The 17,139-nt window shown below is 43.9% G+C and overlaps 1 protein-coding gene across 2 annotated transcripts; it reads left to right on the top strand.

Annotated features, from left to right (window-relative positions):
* The first annotated feature begins 2,377 nt into the window (after nt 1-2,377).
* LOC137591309 (transmembrane protein 163a) lies at nt 2,378-17,092 on the top strand. Of its 2 annotated transcripts, XM_068309229.1 has the most exons (9): nt 2,378-2,680; nt 3,161-3,485; nt 4,841-4,960; nt 8,406-8,449; nt 8,573-8,664; nt 10,547-10,643; nt 13,517-13,628; nt 13,862-14,003; nt 14,076-17,092. In XM_068309229.1, the coding sequence occupies exons 2-9, from the start codon at nt 3,299-3,301 to the stop codon at nt 14,134-14,136; spliced, it is 855 nt and encodes a 284-aa protein (XP_068165330.1). In that variant the 5' UTR covers nt 2,378-2,680; nt 3,161-3,298; the 3' UTR covers nt 14,137-17,092. The 2 variants fall into 2 exon arrangements, with proteins under 2 accessions (XP_068165330.1, XP_068165329.1); XM_068309228.1 differs by having other exon boundaries at nt 2,378-3,485.
* Nucleotides 17,093-17,139: the final 47 nt, after the last annotated feature.

Genomic DNA, 17,139 nt, shown 5'->3' with positions numbered 1-17,139 from the left:
TGTGTCTGATGCTAATAACCCTCATTAGCATACAAAGGTGAAACTCCCACTTCAATGACCCCCCCTTTGACACTCCCAACAATCATTGAGGGGCCAGACGGCTTTCAACAACGGTCGTTGGAATGTGAATAGCACCGACCACACATGACCACCTTCTGAACTGAAGCAGTCTCTTAGATGAGAGACGAAACGTCTTCAAGAACTTTATTAACATCCAGTGGATTGACTTAAACAGCTCTGGATAACCACGACCTGGATAACAGATCCTACACAGACAAACTGACTCAGACTGTCCCAAGTAGTTTTGATGCTGGCTCGTTTAATATTTAATGAGAAAATAAATACAGTACATTCACTCTGGTGTATAGGGTAGATTTTTAGTGGATTCAGGAGTTTTTACGTATGCATGTTATTATTTTTTGGAGTTGATTCAACAAGAATCTCGCAATTAGTGTTGAAGTATCAGGATTAGCCACTAGAGGGCACAATTTGTGTCTGAGTTCCACTGTCCAAAGAAGCCTGTTACATTGGAGTTATAATTTTTTGTATTTAAATCTACTTTGTATGTTACAGTAGTTTATAAGTTAAGTGTGACCGTAGAGCTTTGGCCCCAGATAATGAGGGGCAGATTTTAATAATTGGCTGGATGATAGAAGGGAAACTCTTGCTTGGATTTTAATATGCTAATAATTCCAAATAAAGTCCAATAAATAAATCTATTTTCATAACAAAAGAAGACAAACATAATGGTTTGTGTTCAACCGTGAATCACAGGACATATACAGTACAGTGGAGTGACACTGTATCAGAGGTTGGTTGTATTACTGTCTATCGCCACTGGGTGGCGGCAGAGACCAAGTAACCAGGAGGTCCGCTCATCGCGCACGTCTTCTGCCGTAAAAGCTGACACTAAACGGTACATAAAAAGATAAATATTAAGGGTAGATTTATCTACAAAACCTACCACACTCAGGTAACGTCATGTAGTCCAATTAATGTTTGAATAGGATTTTTTTTTCGAAAGCTGTAACTTTTTAGAAGTTCTGGGTGAGAGTCTCCACTAGTTTATCTGCTTTATTAATTCCCATGTCTTTAGCAGACACATGTTTAATTTATTTTAATTTAATTATTATTATGACTATACACTGTTTGTTTGTTTGTTTGTTTCCTTTAATTCACAGTGAGGTCAGATTTGTGACATGGCATTCAAATTCAAATGATTAACTGTACTTTAAACGTACTCCCGCGTCCCTAATAGGTTGTACATTGATTTTGCAACATGAAACCCTCATCTAAATATGGGTGATCGAGCCTTCTGCTCGGCTGCTCCCAGTCTGTGGAATGCTCTCCCTGACCATCTGAGAGCGCCACAGACTGTGGATTCTTTTAAACGCAGCCTAAAGACTCACCTTTCTAAAAAGGCCTTTCTTTATCCTTTTATATATGCCTTATTGTTGGGTTGTGTTGTTTTATTAGTTTGCTTCAGCATAGGTTTTATGCTTTTTTTGTCTTTACAGCACTTTGAGATTTTCGTAATGTAAAGTGCATTATAAATAAAATTTATTATTATTATTATTAATTTATTATTGACATGATCCGTTTGCAATTCCACCGGGTGTTTCCAGTGTTTTTTCTGAATAGTTTTCTTTAGTTGTTTTCGAGCGCTTTAATATTTGTGTCAACAATATAATTTGTACAGTATTAATCTTAACTGAACAGAAATAATTTCCATATCTTAGCAACCAAATGTACGAAATTGCTATTGTCCCTTCCAAGAGGAAATATGAAGAACAATATACTGTATGTTTGTGTGTTAATTTAAATGTAAAGGTAATTAATATTCAAATATCAAAGTAATTGGGGGCGGCAGTGGCTCAGTGGTAAAGCGGGCGGTAGAGCGGGTCGTCCTATGATTTAAGATCGGCGGTTCGATTCCCACTCCCGCCCCCCCAAAAATACCCGGAGGTGAGCTAACAGTGGGAGGTGTCAGCTCATCTCCGGAGCACTGCCGAGGCACCCTTGAGCAAGGTGCCGTCCCCTTTACAAATTGCTCATTTGAGGCGCACCAAGAAGGAGCTGCCTGCCACTCTACCTCCCCTGCATGCCTACAGGCCCCCTTGTGTGTGTGTGTGATACAGGGGCCTGTACTCACAAATATGTATGCATGCGTTTGTAATCAGTAGCTAGAGTGTGCTTTCTTAATTTCCCTTCGGGGATCAAACCAGTATATAAAATTTAAAAAAAAAAAAAATTAAATTTAAAATTTTTTAAAAAAAAATTAATTAATATTTAAATGAAAAAGTAATTAATATTTAAATGAAAAAGTAATTAATACATCAGAGTCCTCACGGAGACACTTGGTTCACTCTGATTAATTATCTAATCTCATATAAAACGCGCACGTGACAGGTGAGGCTCCGCGCGAGGCGTCCGCGCGAGCTCCGTCTACACACATGGGACAGATGTTTTTGTCGCGCGCGGGCACGGAGATGCGGAGCGCGCGGCGCAGCAGCAGTTTCGTTCGACTTGAGCGCATGTTCGCCCCACGGAGATGAGCAATTAGAGCCCCGGTGTGGACGTTTCACGCCGCGAAAAGAAGATTGTTGTAAAATATTTTGTTCCCTGTTTGTCCAGACGTCCGATCTGTCAGCAGGGAGACACGCGCGGGAGGCTACTACCGGTTAGCACCTTCAAAATAAATGTCACTAGCTCGCGTAAAACATGCTAACTTTGACGTCACGTCTATTTTGAATGACAAAAATAGATTATGCTAATAGAGTGAACGCACGTAAAGCATTCATAATTAGTCTTATCTGTGTTTCTACGTGTAATTGTTTGCATTTTTAACGTTTTTTTTCTTTGTGTCATGCCAATTTAAATGTTATTTTATTAGCTAATCTTGTTATCGAGGAGAGTCCGAATTGATTGAATCCGTAATACAGACGTCAAATATGTGCTGTATAAAGTCGTGTACAGGCTAGTGTAATGTTGTCTTAAATTATTTATGTGTAAATTTGCCAAATGTGTTTGTTTCTTTTACTTACAGAAGGTAATAACACATTTTTTTAACCATGAACTGAGCATTTAAAACCCCAGACAAGCCTAGACACTTGTTTTGAAATCCATCTTTGTTCATTTCCGGTGGTGTTCCCCCTTACAGTGTCCGACTTGACGCAGCCGGACCTGCAGCAGTCTCCCTCCGTCCCGCTCTGGGTGTCTTCCCACCTGAAAGCCTGTACTTCTCGTCCAGGTGTGACATTTTCGGAGCGCCTCACTCAAACCGCAGCCCACCGACAAGATGACGGAGCCCGTACCCCCAGACTCCACCGCCGTCCCGGACCCGGCTGTAGCGGTGGACCCCACGGTGGTGAACGGGCAGTGCGAGCAGGCGGACCCCCAGCAACAGCATCCCAGCGCAGAAAGGGAGGGAGAGGCTTTCAAGATGGACCAGGAGATGAAGATAACAGACAGCATAGAGGACCGAGGTAGGAGGAGAAAAATCATCTGAAAGTTTAGTATTCACTCCCTGTGGCCGTGACGCACCGCGCACTGCGCGTAATGCCATGGAGAGGCTCCCAGGAGCAGATGTACTGTAACGCATGAATGGAAATGTGTTCATATTTGAAATTATTTCTGTTTATTGAAGTTAAAAAAAAAAAGTATATTCTGTTCTTTTCCATTCTGACTTAATCCCTCTGGGAAACGACAGACGCGTTAATCTCCAGATCAATATGTTTACTTGTCGACAGAGCCAGAGATGGAACACAGGGTGCGTTTCTTCATGCATGTTGAAACGCAGTGATTACATGTTGTAAGAATTAACCAGTTGATTGCGTTTCAGGAAACAGTGAAAACCAGGCAGACATTTAAGTAATGACAGGTGTTCCACTTATTGAATGTGGCACAGTAGCGAGTGTGTTTGCAGAGTGATTATTTTCCTGCACCTGCATACTCTTAAATTTAGATTTAAAACTGTAGATTGTTACTTAAATGAGGGAAATATCATGATTTGGATTCTAGATATTTGGTGATAGGAGGAGTCACTGTGAAGCGGTGATTCCCAGCCTGAAGCTGTTGCCAGGGAAACTTGGGCAGATTGGAGAATAATTGAACTAAAAACTCAAAATTCAAAAGTTATTTTCAAAAAATAACAATCAATAACAGTTCTGTACACTCTTCTCTTTTGAATGGATAATTGAAGTACATTCTAGTCTCTCGAGTTCACAATGATAAAGTGATAAAATTTCAAACGAGCTGAAGGTGTGAAAGACACGACTCAGTTTCAGGTACGTCACAGCCTTTCATCAAGGATTCCTTTTACTAGAGGAGAGAATAAGTGTGTTTTCTCTGAAAGGAGGAGGATATTTTAAAAAGAAATACTGTAATATGATGAGGATGGAGTTTAATAAACTCAGAAATAGTTGGCTAAAATACTTTTATGATCCCCAACTTTAATTATATTTATTTATGATATGCTAAACGGTGTTACATCCAGCCTGTTCGATCTGAACTACTCAACACTCGCATGTTGGAATTGTTATGTAGCTGTGCTAATGTTAGCAATTAGGTCTGAGCGCCGCTGTGTCCAACAGGCCTAGCTGTAAATACTCTTGTTTTGAAGGAGCACATGACAAGCGATGCATGTTTTACATTTATTACTGTAATTATCAGTTAATAATATGTTAGCAGTGCAGGTAACAACAGCTTTTCTCTTAGTGTTTATGATCTGCTATATGATATAAAGTAAATCAGTTTAGTATTGGTATAAACTCCACTGCGTCTCTTTCTCTGAGTCACATCTGTACATCACAGGTTCGTCTGCCCTGCGTTTTGTCTGCAGGTCTTCTGGAGAGCAGCATGCGCCTGAAGCCCCATGAAGCACAGAGCTACCGTAAGAAGGCTCTGTGGGTGTCGTGGGCCTCCATCGCCGTCACCCTCATCCTGGCCGTCGTGGCCTTCAGTGAGTAACTCTCCTTCCAGGTCTTTCCTTTCCTGAGTCCTGCTTTAAGCAGCATTTTCTCCCAACAACAGGAGACGTTTTTTGATTTGGAGTCCGTGAGCAAGAAGTAAACCTCCGGGTTTGTGTTTTCATTTAACACCGTTGCGTCGGGGACGACAGCGCCGTGTGAATTCATTCTCTCTTCTTGTTATTGACACAGACAAGAGGCCGGGATTGCTCTGTTTCCTATCGCGGCACGTCAAATGTTTCTCTCTCAATTTTGGATTTAAGGTTGGAATTGATTCTCTTTGAAGATTCAGCTCGTTTTTCCCTGTTTTTCATCTGTCAGTTTGGATTTAGAGGCCTGTTTTACAGAATGGTGTGTATTATTCAGGCATAGTGATGTGTAGACGTGGATGCATGTCAGATACCTTTGAAAAGCATTTAGCAGAAACAGTTAGAGACCTGAGAGGTCTGACTGTTACTTCCTCCTCTGCGGTAAATGCAGATCAGGGTTGAGCAGATGCAGACGTAAAGGGAACAGGCTGCAGCGTGGCGAAAACACCTCAGCTGTGGTTTTGCAGATGTGCAGCAATATTAAAACTTCCTGTGACGCCAAAGACGAGACTGTTTTTTGATGCGTGTCGTCCTCATTAGACATTTCTGCGTCGTCTCTGTCGTCCTGCGGTGGTACAGCTTCTACCTTCTCTTACTCATAAATGAAACATGGCACTGCCTGCAAATTAGCTGCAGAGATGAGCAGAGGAAGACGAGAATTAGGGCGACGAAGGAGCAGTGCCTTGGTTTGTTTTCGAAAGAGAAGAAGAAGAAGAAGTGGGGGGTGTTTTGTTTTGGCGTCCAGAACCTCTCCCCTGCTTTAGCGGCTACTTCCTGTTATGATAATGTGACATGGTGGTGCTGTCGTCCAGGGCAGGCCGGCCTGGCGACTTCCTTCTCCGTCACATGATGTTTCGGTGAACGTACACATGATTCATTCCACGCTGAAATACTTTATTCTGTCGAGACTCACGGACTTCGTCCACTGATGCTTTTAGTTCCGGTGCAAAAATGTGTCTGACAACGTCATCGTATTTACAGCTCCTCATTCTTTTTTATTGTAATTGTCTTATTTTTGAACGATGATTCCATCACGTCTGCACAAAGATTCCCGGTCTTCATCAGGAACGTCCTGTTTGACCCCCATCGCGAAACTGATTTATGTCACAAGGATAAAGAAGCCAGTGTTTATCCAGCGCGAGGACGATCACGTCACACCTGCTGCTGCTCCCAGCAGCCCCTCTGTTGACCCAGTGACCGCCGCTGGGACACGTCAGCGTAGCTCAAAGCGTTTTATGAGGGGCCGGCAGGTTTTTAATGCGACCACAGGGATAACTTTGTCACTAACAGACTGGCTTAAGCAACATGCTGTGTTTTTTGTCCCTTCTGATGTCCCGTAGAGAACATATAGGCTCACTAGTGGGAAAAGAAGCAACATTAAAAAAGAGTTAAGCACGTTTGTAGACACTTCAGTCTCTGCTTTAGTTAAAGAAATGGGACGTTTTGGTGATTGAGTCTGTTTTTCTTCTTTGGCAGCAGTCAGAGAGGAAATAGAGACCAGTGTCTATTTCTATTGCCAACATGCAATTAGCTTTGCATCCATTCCAGCTTTTAACTCCCACATGACAGCGATTAACATGTTTTATCACTTGTCAAGCAAGTAATAACCCTAACTACTGATTTTAGAGGCATTTAGAGCCGTGAAGGCTGTCCCTTCCTGTTTGTTGTCTTTGTGTCAGATAGGCTGCTAGCTATCAACACTTTAATAAGAAATAAATCGAAGGCTCAAACTGAAGCTTTGATCAGTCAGAGTCTAACTTTCGGCGACCCGGAGTTTCACCTCCAGTGTGATTGTTCTAGAAAGAGGCTGAAGGAGCAACAGAGGCCCCTCACTCCCGCTTTAATAACAAAGCATCTGCATTGGTACGGGAGTGCGGTGACACAAACACCATCACTCCACCGACTGTAAAAACAAGCCTGACAGCAAAGCGCCTGGCTGATCTGCATAACGCCGCTGCAGCAGCAGCCAATAACACGCCGGAGCCTGGATGATGTTTCATCTTCTGCTCTCCTGTTCCTCCTGTCAGATGAGACAAGGAAAGATGGGGGGGGGGGGCCTCGTGTGTGTGTGTGTGTGTGTGTGTGATGCGATGCATCCCCGCTGACGCCCAACCAGGTTTCCAGGGAGCCAATTAGCCGACGCTGGGCTCAGCTTTTCTGACTGCAGATTAATCCAGACACTGTTCTTTCCTTCTTTCTGCTCCTAATGAAGGAGGGAGGAGGAGAAAAGGGAAGGAAAAGAGGGGATGAGGGAGGAGCGACGTTCATCTCTGGATGCGGACCCCCGCTTTTGCGGTGTGAGATGTCGGCCTTGTGAAACAGCACAAATTAAAAACGCAGCGCCATCGAAGCTGTTCGTGTGTGAGCTCGTCTCCAAGGCTGTGTTTACGATGCTTAACACACAATAACGTCGCTGCCTATTTAATGTCATCTGAACAGCTGTCGGCTTTTATCTGCCGGATCATAAATATGTTGCAGCGCTGATAAATGAGCCACGAAGGGCCTGAGTGTTTTCATGTTTAAAGATAAGGCCTTAAACTAAAACACCGATGACATTCTGAGTAGAAATACCTGAATTTGCTGAATTTGTTCCAGTTTAAACTTCCTTAAATGAATATAAACCTTCATTAATGAGGTATATTATTTATGAACATGATGTTTCTCTTCAGGATTCTCCGACAAGATGATGCTAGATTTCTCTGAATAGAACTCCGTCCCCCTGATCTCTCATATTTTGGATTAATTATTATTATAATCCGTCCCATGAGGTCAAACGAAGCGACTGAAACCTGCTCGTCACGTGACTTTTGGTGAAAAAATAGACACTTTTCTCAGTCAGTTGTTGACAGCGCTTCAAGCTGTATCTATGCAGATCTTTGGTGTCGGATAAACACCCCCCCCACCACCGCCACCTTTCCTGGTTTGTCTATGTGGGTAAGCGTTTGCAAACGCAAAGGACGGCGGCGTTCTTTCTTGTTTACTGTTTTTGGATTACTCTCTCCTCGCAGCTGAAATGAAAAGGAGGCGCAGGAGACGGAGGGAGAGAGAGAAACCGCAAGTTACCCCCCCCACCCCCCATGAGTCCAGCTAAAAATAAACCTGGGTGGGGAGAAGAGAGGATTCCTCCCCTCTTATCTCTGCATCTTTCTCTCCTTTGTCTCTCCTTCTGCTCTCCTCACTCCCTCCCGTCGCGGCGAGATGATTATTATTCTGCTGTTTGTTTTCATCACATCTGCATCATCATGGGGTCAAAACAGACTCATTGTGTCACAATAACGACATGAATTCATGAAACAAAATAATTCTCCTCATGAATTTTTAAACTAACGCCGTTGTGTTTCCCTTCCAGCGGTCTCCGTCATGCGACACAGCGCTTCAGCGTTTGGATTTGCTGTAAGTCACCTGTAAAGCCTCGCCTTCGCTAAATCAACTCCTGCTTCTCTACAATGACAATCTGACACGTGTTTTGTGTGTGTGTGTGTGTGTGTGTGTGTGTGTGTGTGGGTGGTTCCTCAGTTCGATGCCACACTGGATGTGTTGTCCTCCGTCATCGTGCTGTGGCGGTACAGCAACGCCGCCGCCGTCCACTCTGCACACCGCGAATACATGTAAGTCCAACCGAATGCAAGTCTTAAAGGACCAATCACAGGCCGGCGTCTCCCGTCTCATCAGTACCTGTCTGAGAACAGAGAGGGGATCGGAGGTCAAGACGGGGCCTTTCAGAGTGTGTTGAATGGCGGCGGCTGAAGGAGCGGAAAAAAGAAAGGAAACGGAGGGTCGTCTGTTGTCTGGAGATCACAGCGAGTGAATTTTAGCCAAAACAAAAGCATCTGTTACTGAATTAATCAGATGAAATCTTTTTAAAAAAGTCACTTCCTCTGCCCATCTGGTTGATTCAGAGTGGAATCCACCAGATCATCAAAAAAAACAACAAAATCATCAATAAAAGCTACATTTAGCTTCTGCTTTATTTACAAGGTGACATCAGTTAGCATGAAGCTCATACCATGGATCAGTCACACCGTTCGGTACACACACACACACACACACACACACACACGCGCGCTCTCTGCTGTTTGCCTTCATCTTATCTTCATCACATCTGTGTTTTTTTTTAATATATAAACACTAAATCTCTGTCGCTTCCTGGCGGTGAGCTCCGTTCTGTCCTTTCAGACGCTAATTGGAGAATTTGCTCAAAGTTCAGGGAGATGCTCGCCCAGTAATTGGCTTCACAGAGAGTTTCCACACACACACACACACACACACACACACACACACCGGTGAACACACACACACACTTTTACGGATGAGTAAACCACAGAAAAAGCGAGACTCACATGCAAGCGACTCAAACGCCCCCACACCTTGATCTTCATGTTCCATACATGTTCCCATCATGCGGACACCCTGTACCTTATTTTTGTGTACTTGTTTAACAGCTAGCGCCTTTCAGCAGTTGCCACGGTAACGAGGGCGAGACGTCGAAACAAGACGAATTACTGAGTTTTGTTTCCCAGAATGAAAAGCCGAGCCTTTGGGAGCAGAGATCTTTTTTTTTTGTTGTTCCGTGAACGGCTGCAAAGGTTAGAATGAGACGTGGGGCTGGTGTTACAAATGTCACACACACCTGCGCGCACACACACACACCTGAGGGAGAACTCAAGCATTATCATTGTGTTCGTTGTCATTTTTTGAACATCCGCTGCCTTCATCAGCAGAGTGGATGCACCGCGTGTCCTGCTTTGGACCTCCTGGAGTGATGTTGGTTGTTGCCTTGGTTACCACATCCGGTCATCACCTCGGGGCGCCGAGTCCGGCTCTGGAACACCCGCTTGTGCTCCAGTTGTTTAAAGGGCGTCCCCTGCTTCCAAGTCCATCCTCATCTCGCTCATCGATGTAGTCATGATTATAAATTGGCAGGGTAATTCATCCAGTAGCCGTCCATCTCATAAAGGTCAAAGGTCACAGCTGCCAGTTTTTTTAAGTGAGAAGTAAATCAGTTCATTGCAGAAAAGAGACTGACTTTCAGGTTGATGCATGTCTACAAAGAAGCTGCGAAAACTTTCCGATCAGGGAAACGTCTTTCTTTAAATCCTGCTCCTAAATGCTCAAATCTTCCAAAGCTTTTGTTTTAATCTGGAATAATCCGGATGATTATGAGCGCTGTGTTTATAAAAACCTTCCCCGCTGGTTGCGGCTGCTTTCATTATCGATCTCTTTCCTGTTTGGGTAGAAACCCGTCAGGATCTGTCTGGGAGGAAATGAAACCCAACAGAAGAAGATGTGCTTCTCTCGCTAGCGATGCTTCTGGTGCTAAACGGGAGCAGGCGGTTACAGCTGGCGTTCAGCGGCGCCGCGCTGACAGAAAAGTAGACAGATAATTTAATCACCACTGATTGGTTCACATGATCCAAGCTGGAACTGGCGCTGGAATCTGTTTCTTGGCTTCTCATGTATTTCTTCTTCCTCTTTTTTTTCCCTTCGCAGAGCCTGTTGTATCCTGGGTGTGATTTTCATCCTGTCGTCCTTGTGCATTATGGGTAAAGCCATCCACGACCTGGCCACCAAGCTGCTACCTGAAGTGGTAAGAGGAGACGATCAGAGAAATCAGTGGATGAAGTGTGAAATCAGCGTCGGGGGTCAGAATTGGATTCACACTAGAAAGCGTTTGGGCTTCAAGCGGCCTTATGGGATGGATTTATCCGTAAACGGGACACATTAACGTCATGAAAGCTGCATTTCCTTCAGCCGGGTCCAATCCCTGAAGCCTGGATGGTGATTTTAAGCCCAAACTTTGGTGTATAATCAGATTTCTGGTGGAATCTGCGGCTATTTAAAGCTCAAACAGCCACGACCGTTTAGTCCAGCCAGGACGCGTCTCCCATCCCTGCTGTAACGCCAGCTGTCTGCTGGAGATGAGGATTTTATTTAGAGTCCATAAAAGGCTCTGTTGACTTTATGCCTGTGTCTAATAATATCATTTCAAACTCCGGGTGCACTTCTCAGAGTCCAACACAAACAGCTCTTTATGCACAGATCTGATATTCTTCCCCCGCGTGACCTTTTGACCCGGTATCATCCACGTCCTGGTCGTCACCTGTTGATGGGGGGGTCAGAGAGGTCACAGCCGAGAATCAGATCGTTCCTCCAGTTTGAAAAAAAAAAAGAAAAAGGTAGACAGATGAAGGCGCCGCTTCAGCGTCGGATGGAGTTTGCTACTTTTCCCAGTCGACATCACGTGTGAAAGTGTGTATGAGCGTGTGTGTGTGTGTGTTTGTGTGTGTGCGGGCGTGTGTGTGTGTGTGTGTGTGTGTGTGTGTGAACGCGTCGCTGCAGCTGCCAGATGACGAATCTCACAAAGCTCAGGTGTGAAGACGCAGGACGAATCGCACCTCCTCAAATAGCTTCATCCCCGTGTCGCCGGCCAATTCTCATCTCCGTAGAAACGCTGGAGATGATGATGATGATGATGAGTAAGTATGGTGATATTATGGATGAATTACTGCGGAGATGGAGCAAGTGTTCAGGCTCATCACCTCTTCTTTCTACTTTATTCAACCAATCACAGCTCGGCTGCTGTTGTGTGGAGTGAAAATGGGTTTAATTACTGCATTGTGGGAAATGTAGTTTCTGGTAAAAGCGTGCTTTTGACCTAATTATTTTTAGACACTCTGAGCTTTTATGGTATCGCGGGCCACATAAAATGATGTGGTGGGCTACATTCGGCCCCCGGGACATGAGTTTGACACATTAAACAGCATTTTGTCGAAGGGGAAAGGACCGGGCCGTGGTTTTGTTGGTGGTGGTGGGGGGGTGTTTGACAGGCGGCCTTATAGGATGACCAATTTCATTTAGAATTCCTGTCCAACTCAATAATTGATTTGCTGTCTCCTTAGCATCTGCACACTTTGTTTGGATCGGCGACAGAACAGAAACGAGCCGATGCATTCCAAACGGTCTCTGCAGCTCGAGACTCAATTAGCATTCAATTCAAATCTTTATTGATTCATCCAACCATCTGTGTTTTCCGTCTATTCTTTGTGGTTCCAGAGAGGTAAAGCCTCGCGTCTCGCCGCCGTCAAACGTTAAACACAGGCAGACTGTCGGCGTGGCGAGGATCCGTCTGCCGACCCGCTCCCATAATGCCGTTCTCAGGTTCTGCCTGGCTGCGTTCTGCTGGATCACAGTCGGATTTATATATATCTGTTGTAAAAGCCTCACAGCCCTCCCCGCTGAATACTGCAATGAGCTTCGCTTCCTCCATTCTTCCTCTCTGAAATGTTAATAAGCAGCTGCTTCGGTATGCAGAGGTGAGGAGGAGAGGAAGATGGAGGGTGATGTTGTGGAGGTGGGAGCATGTTCGGTTCTTCCAGGTGATGCCTTTTGACCGTTAAGGTTTTAAAAACTAGATAAGTGGAAGTTTCTAAATCGGTGCAATAATATTTAGATTTCCTGTCCATCTTATTATTATTTTTCTTTTATAAATGACTGAAGAACTTCCTTTTCTCTGCTCCTACGTCCTGTTCCTGTTTAGTTTCCACATCCATCACATCCATGCATTTTTAAGAACGAGCTACTTAAAAAGAAATATTCCCTCTACAGAAGAGAGGAGATGCTGCACAAGGTTATCTGGTTATCAAACGTAAATGTCAAGGGCTGCACTGTTTGTCATCCCCCCCCCTTGCAAAAATGCAATCTCAGCCACTTTAGAATGTTGATCAGGAGATCAAATGATGGGATCGAGTTTTGGTATTGTTAACAGAAAGGGGCCTAAAGTTGGTCCTTGTGGAACAACACTTGTATTTATGCAGTAATACATTCCAGTAATCTCAAAAGTACATAGTTTAAAATAAATAATGAATATCTACTTTGTAAACGTGTTAGTTTGCCGTTATTTGTTCTGTTGGATCATTGATCCTTGATGCGGAGGAATGCGTCCAGTAACCGGAGGATAAATCACTATTTAGATTTCATTTTCTCAGCTGAGTCACGGCTCCGACGCGTCCCACCGTCGTGCAGCGGCCGAGGTTTTTTCTCTGCTTCTCCTATTTGATGTCTGTGAGCTCGCCGGAGTAGCTTTTCATGGCTCCAAGGCCGTAGTGCAATATTAATGCTGCCGCAGAGGCGCTGAGTGCTCTGCACCTCCCTTCCTCCCTGCAGCCGCTCTGTGTGCCTTACATTTCATTTTGATTACATTTCCTCCTCCTTTAATAATTTTAGTCCCACAAAAAAAAAAAGAAACACTTTAAAGAAAGATTATTTTATCAATTCACCGCTTTCCTCTTGTCAAGTTTGGTTTCCTCGACACCTGATACTTTAATATTTATCCAATTTTCAATCATCGGTGCATTAGACTAGAAATAAATTATAATTAGCATGTTTAAAATTCAACACGGGTTTGAAATTGTCCCTCCATAAGCAGTCAAAACAGAACTTTTGACCGTCTGTCTGTTTCAGGACGGCTTCCTGTTCAGCGTGTCCATCATCAGTGGTGTGGTGTGTATCATCTTGGCCGTGATCAAGTTCATGCTGGGCAAAGTGCTGACGAGCCGAGCCCTCATCACTGACGGTTGGTATTCCACACACTCGTTTGTGACCCGTGCTTTAACTTGAACTTTGGTTTTAAACGAGTTTAAACTCCAGGAAATGACGGCTTTTCAAATATGTGTCACGTCTCTGGAGACGTTCCGCTTCGTATCGCACCTCCTCTGAACTCCTAGCGGGAGTGTGAGGGCCGCATTCCAAAAAAAATCCTCACCCACTCGTGTTTTCCAAGAAGGACTGTTTGTGTTCCCTTTCCAGGATTCAACTCGCTGGTGGGGGGGGTCATGGGGTTCTCCATCCTCGTCAGCGCTGAGGTGTTCAAGCATGATCCCAAGGTGTGGTACCTGGATGGGACAATAGGAGTCCTCATCGGCCTCATCATCCTCGCCTACGGAGTCAAGTGAGTGACGTGGAGTCAGAGTACTAGTTTGAACTGGGTCATATTTTTGAATATTAACCCTTTCTGCTCCAGGCTGCTGCTGGACATGGTCCCGCGGGTCCGTCAGACCAGGAACTACGAGCGTTTCGAGTGACGGACCGCGGAGGAAAAGAAAGGGAGAAAAAGGATTTTTGGAGAGTTGGATTGGAGCCGACTGACGGGAGAGGGAACATCGCCTCTGGCCCCTCCTGTCCGTCCACAGACAATCACACTGAGCCCTGGAGGTGCTGGCGGAGGCTCTGGTATCTGTACAGTCTTCCCAGTCAAAGACGAGCTGAGGATCCCAACCGGGGATGACGGAGCAGGGCGGATACAATGCTCTGCACCTTCTAAGTGTTTAACAATGTGGTGTACATTATAATATCTTTATCTGTCTGTTACAGGTGACTGGGGCATGTTGGTCTGTTATTCCATGCCTCCTTATTTAAAACAGAGGGTTAAAAAAGGTGGAAAGGGATTCTTTATGAAGGAATTTTCTTCAAAATGTTGCCACAGAAGAGAAAGAAACGACAGAACAGGAATGAGACAAACTCAAGACTGCGGCTTAAGGGAGTAAACTGCTCCTGAAAAGCAACAGATCTTTGTACAGCACCTCCTCGCCCCGTCAACCCGCACTTGTTTATTTTTCCCATGGTTCCTTGAGGCCTTTGCTCAGCTGTGCTATAAAATGTCTGACTAATGTAGCTGATGTAGCAGTAGAGTATTAATGTCGTACCTTAATTTATGACCAGATAGGATTTGTCAGTACAAAGCACATTTGGAATAGGGAGCAGATATATAAGTATACGCGCACGCACACACACACACACACACAAACACGCACATATAGAGGCTCAATAATATTTGCTGCAATATTTATCTAGACTGTTGCCGTGGGAGCATGGAGGGCAAGAGTGGGCACTGTTTCAACAACTTGACGCCAACTCCATCTTCATTTCCTGGAGGAAAAAACTCACTTCAGTCAAATAAGAGTCAGGACCTGTCTGCGCCATCAACTCTCACACTGCACAAACCATAGCTGCAGGCCAACAACTTGTTGTTTTTCTTATTTAGTTAAAATTGCAAATCAGGACTATCACTGGCATAATTTTGTGCCATGACGACCAGAGCCTCACACTGAATTGTGACTGTCTATTTATTGCTGCTGTTTGTCTTTGGAGCCCTGCATGCTCTCAGTACCGAGTTCATTATAGGAGCTGCTGTGTTTGTAATGTGTCAGATTCAGATGACGCAGCATTTTAGGCTGGAGCTTTAAAAAATAACTGATGAATATTGTTAATATTACATTAATGTATTTATTTTAAAATAATTTCCCTGGAATATTTAGATTTTATTCTACAATCGCTACCATAAATGCTATTTACGGCGGTTTTTAAGCAGGTGCAATACTCATTCCGGCCACCAGGTGTCGCGCTTGAATGGGCAACCGCTTGTTAAACCCTGTAACTGAGGGTCAAAGGTTAACCGCGCGAGCGCAGGTGATATCAATTATCACCGCAGCGAACAGCAGTAGAGCTCAACACGGCTAATAACAGTTCTAGTATGCTAGGGCAGAAAAGCTAAACCAGTCGAAGGGTGTTAGTTTGTGTTTTAGCTAGCTCGTTGCTAGCTGCTAGTTCCGGCCGATGCTAACGACACCTGTCGGCGGAAGAGCCTTGACGTCATATCCGGTAAGACGCAAAGCTTGATTTTTTTTTAAGTTGGCAACTTGTACATTGGTATTAATCGTTTATTGGTGGTGAAATTAGACCTACGTCTCCGTTCATGAAGCAGAGGTGACGTTTTTGCTGCCTTGTCAAAAATAATAATAATAATAATAATAATCCTGTCACGTGACCCCTCTGCCTGACTCGTGTTTGAAGCTTTATGAGGTGATTTTGCCCTAAAACCTGTTTGCTGCACCAGTATAATCCTAACATATTAAAATATTGCCTTACTTGTGATCAGGGTTCACTCTGATGGAGGACCAGACTGATCTGGGTCACTTTGTGTGGATAGAATCTAATAAGATATTAAAACAAATATGGTTTTGTGAGTTTTCCCAGTCAGGAACTTATTTTTCCAATTACTCCAAGAACATTAGTGCAGAATTGATGGTGAACTGTAGTGAGTATGAGATATATTACCCCTCAATGGTTCTGTCAGCAGGATGAATTATTAAACATATTGATGTATTTTTTTTTGTTTGAATTGGGGGGTATTGGGGACATTCCAGGAGATTTTGGTGGAGATGTGGATCATTCCACAGTTTGCTGTTCAAGCTTTGCTGTTGTCAGAATCTTTCTTGATGGATGTAAGAAGAGCACATTTTGAGGTGCAGCTCTGAGCGAGATGTGAATCAGAGTTGAAGCACAAACTGAGTGATCGGTATGGGTTAACACCTGGAGATCATTCAGGCTGATTGTTGTCATGAACGCTCCAATCCTTTGGATGAATGTGAAACGTGATTATCAGGCGTCGTCGCAGGTTGGACTTGAATTTATCAGTGTTCATTGGTTTTCCTGACTTCAGTGTTTTGTTGCAGCGACTGCAACTGAATGAACATTTGTAACGCAAGATGACTTCATGCGACACGCAAATCAGACTAAAAACGACGTCTGTTCTTAGAAACAAGAATATCTGCTTTCATATTTTTGTTTGCATGGGACACGCCGAGCACACAGTGGTTTACAAGCACATACACATGCAGAGTAAATAATTTAACAGAACAAATCCTGTGTTCAAATTATCTGCTGTTTGATTGATTGAAACACAACAGACTAATTTTCAGGTTCATTGATTCTTCATATGGTAATAATTCTTAAGTAGAATTGTTGTTCATTTAAAAGTCTTGACTACTGACTGTCCCATCCTGTTCTCAACAGGAGGCCATTTATCTCCATATCTGTATAACAAATATGAATGTGTGTCACACACACTTCTGTGCCCGTGTAAATAGTGAAACTGTATTGCTGTGATGTAAAACAAATATTAAATAAGAGTCGGAGCCTTTTGTCACAGAAAAAAGGTTTATTGAAAAATAAAGTTATATCCCTCTTACTCATCAAAGACTGAGAAACAAAATATGTCGTTGCGTTATTTGCCATTTGCTGCTCCG

The sequence above is a fragment of the Antennarius striatus genome, chromosome 24 (genome assembly GCF_040054535.1).
Source record: "Antennarius striatus isolate MH-2024 chromosome 24, ASM4005453v1, whole genome shotgun sequence".
NCBI classification, from domain to species: domain Eukaryota; kingdom Metazoa; phylum Chordata; class Actinopteri; order Lophiiformes; family Antennariidae; genus Antennarius; species Antennarius striatus.
Note: the sequence above shows the minus strand (reverse complement) of the source record. Positions and strands in the feature narration are given on the sequence as shown.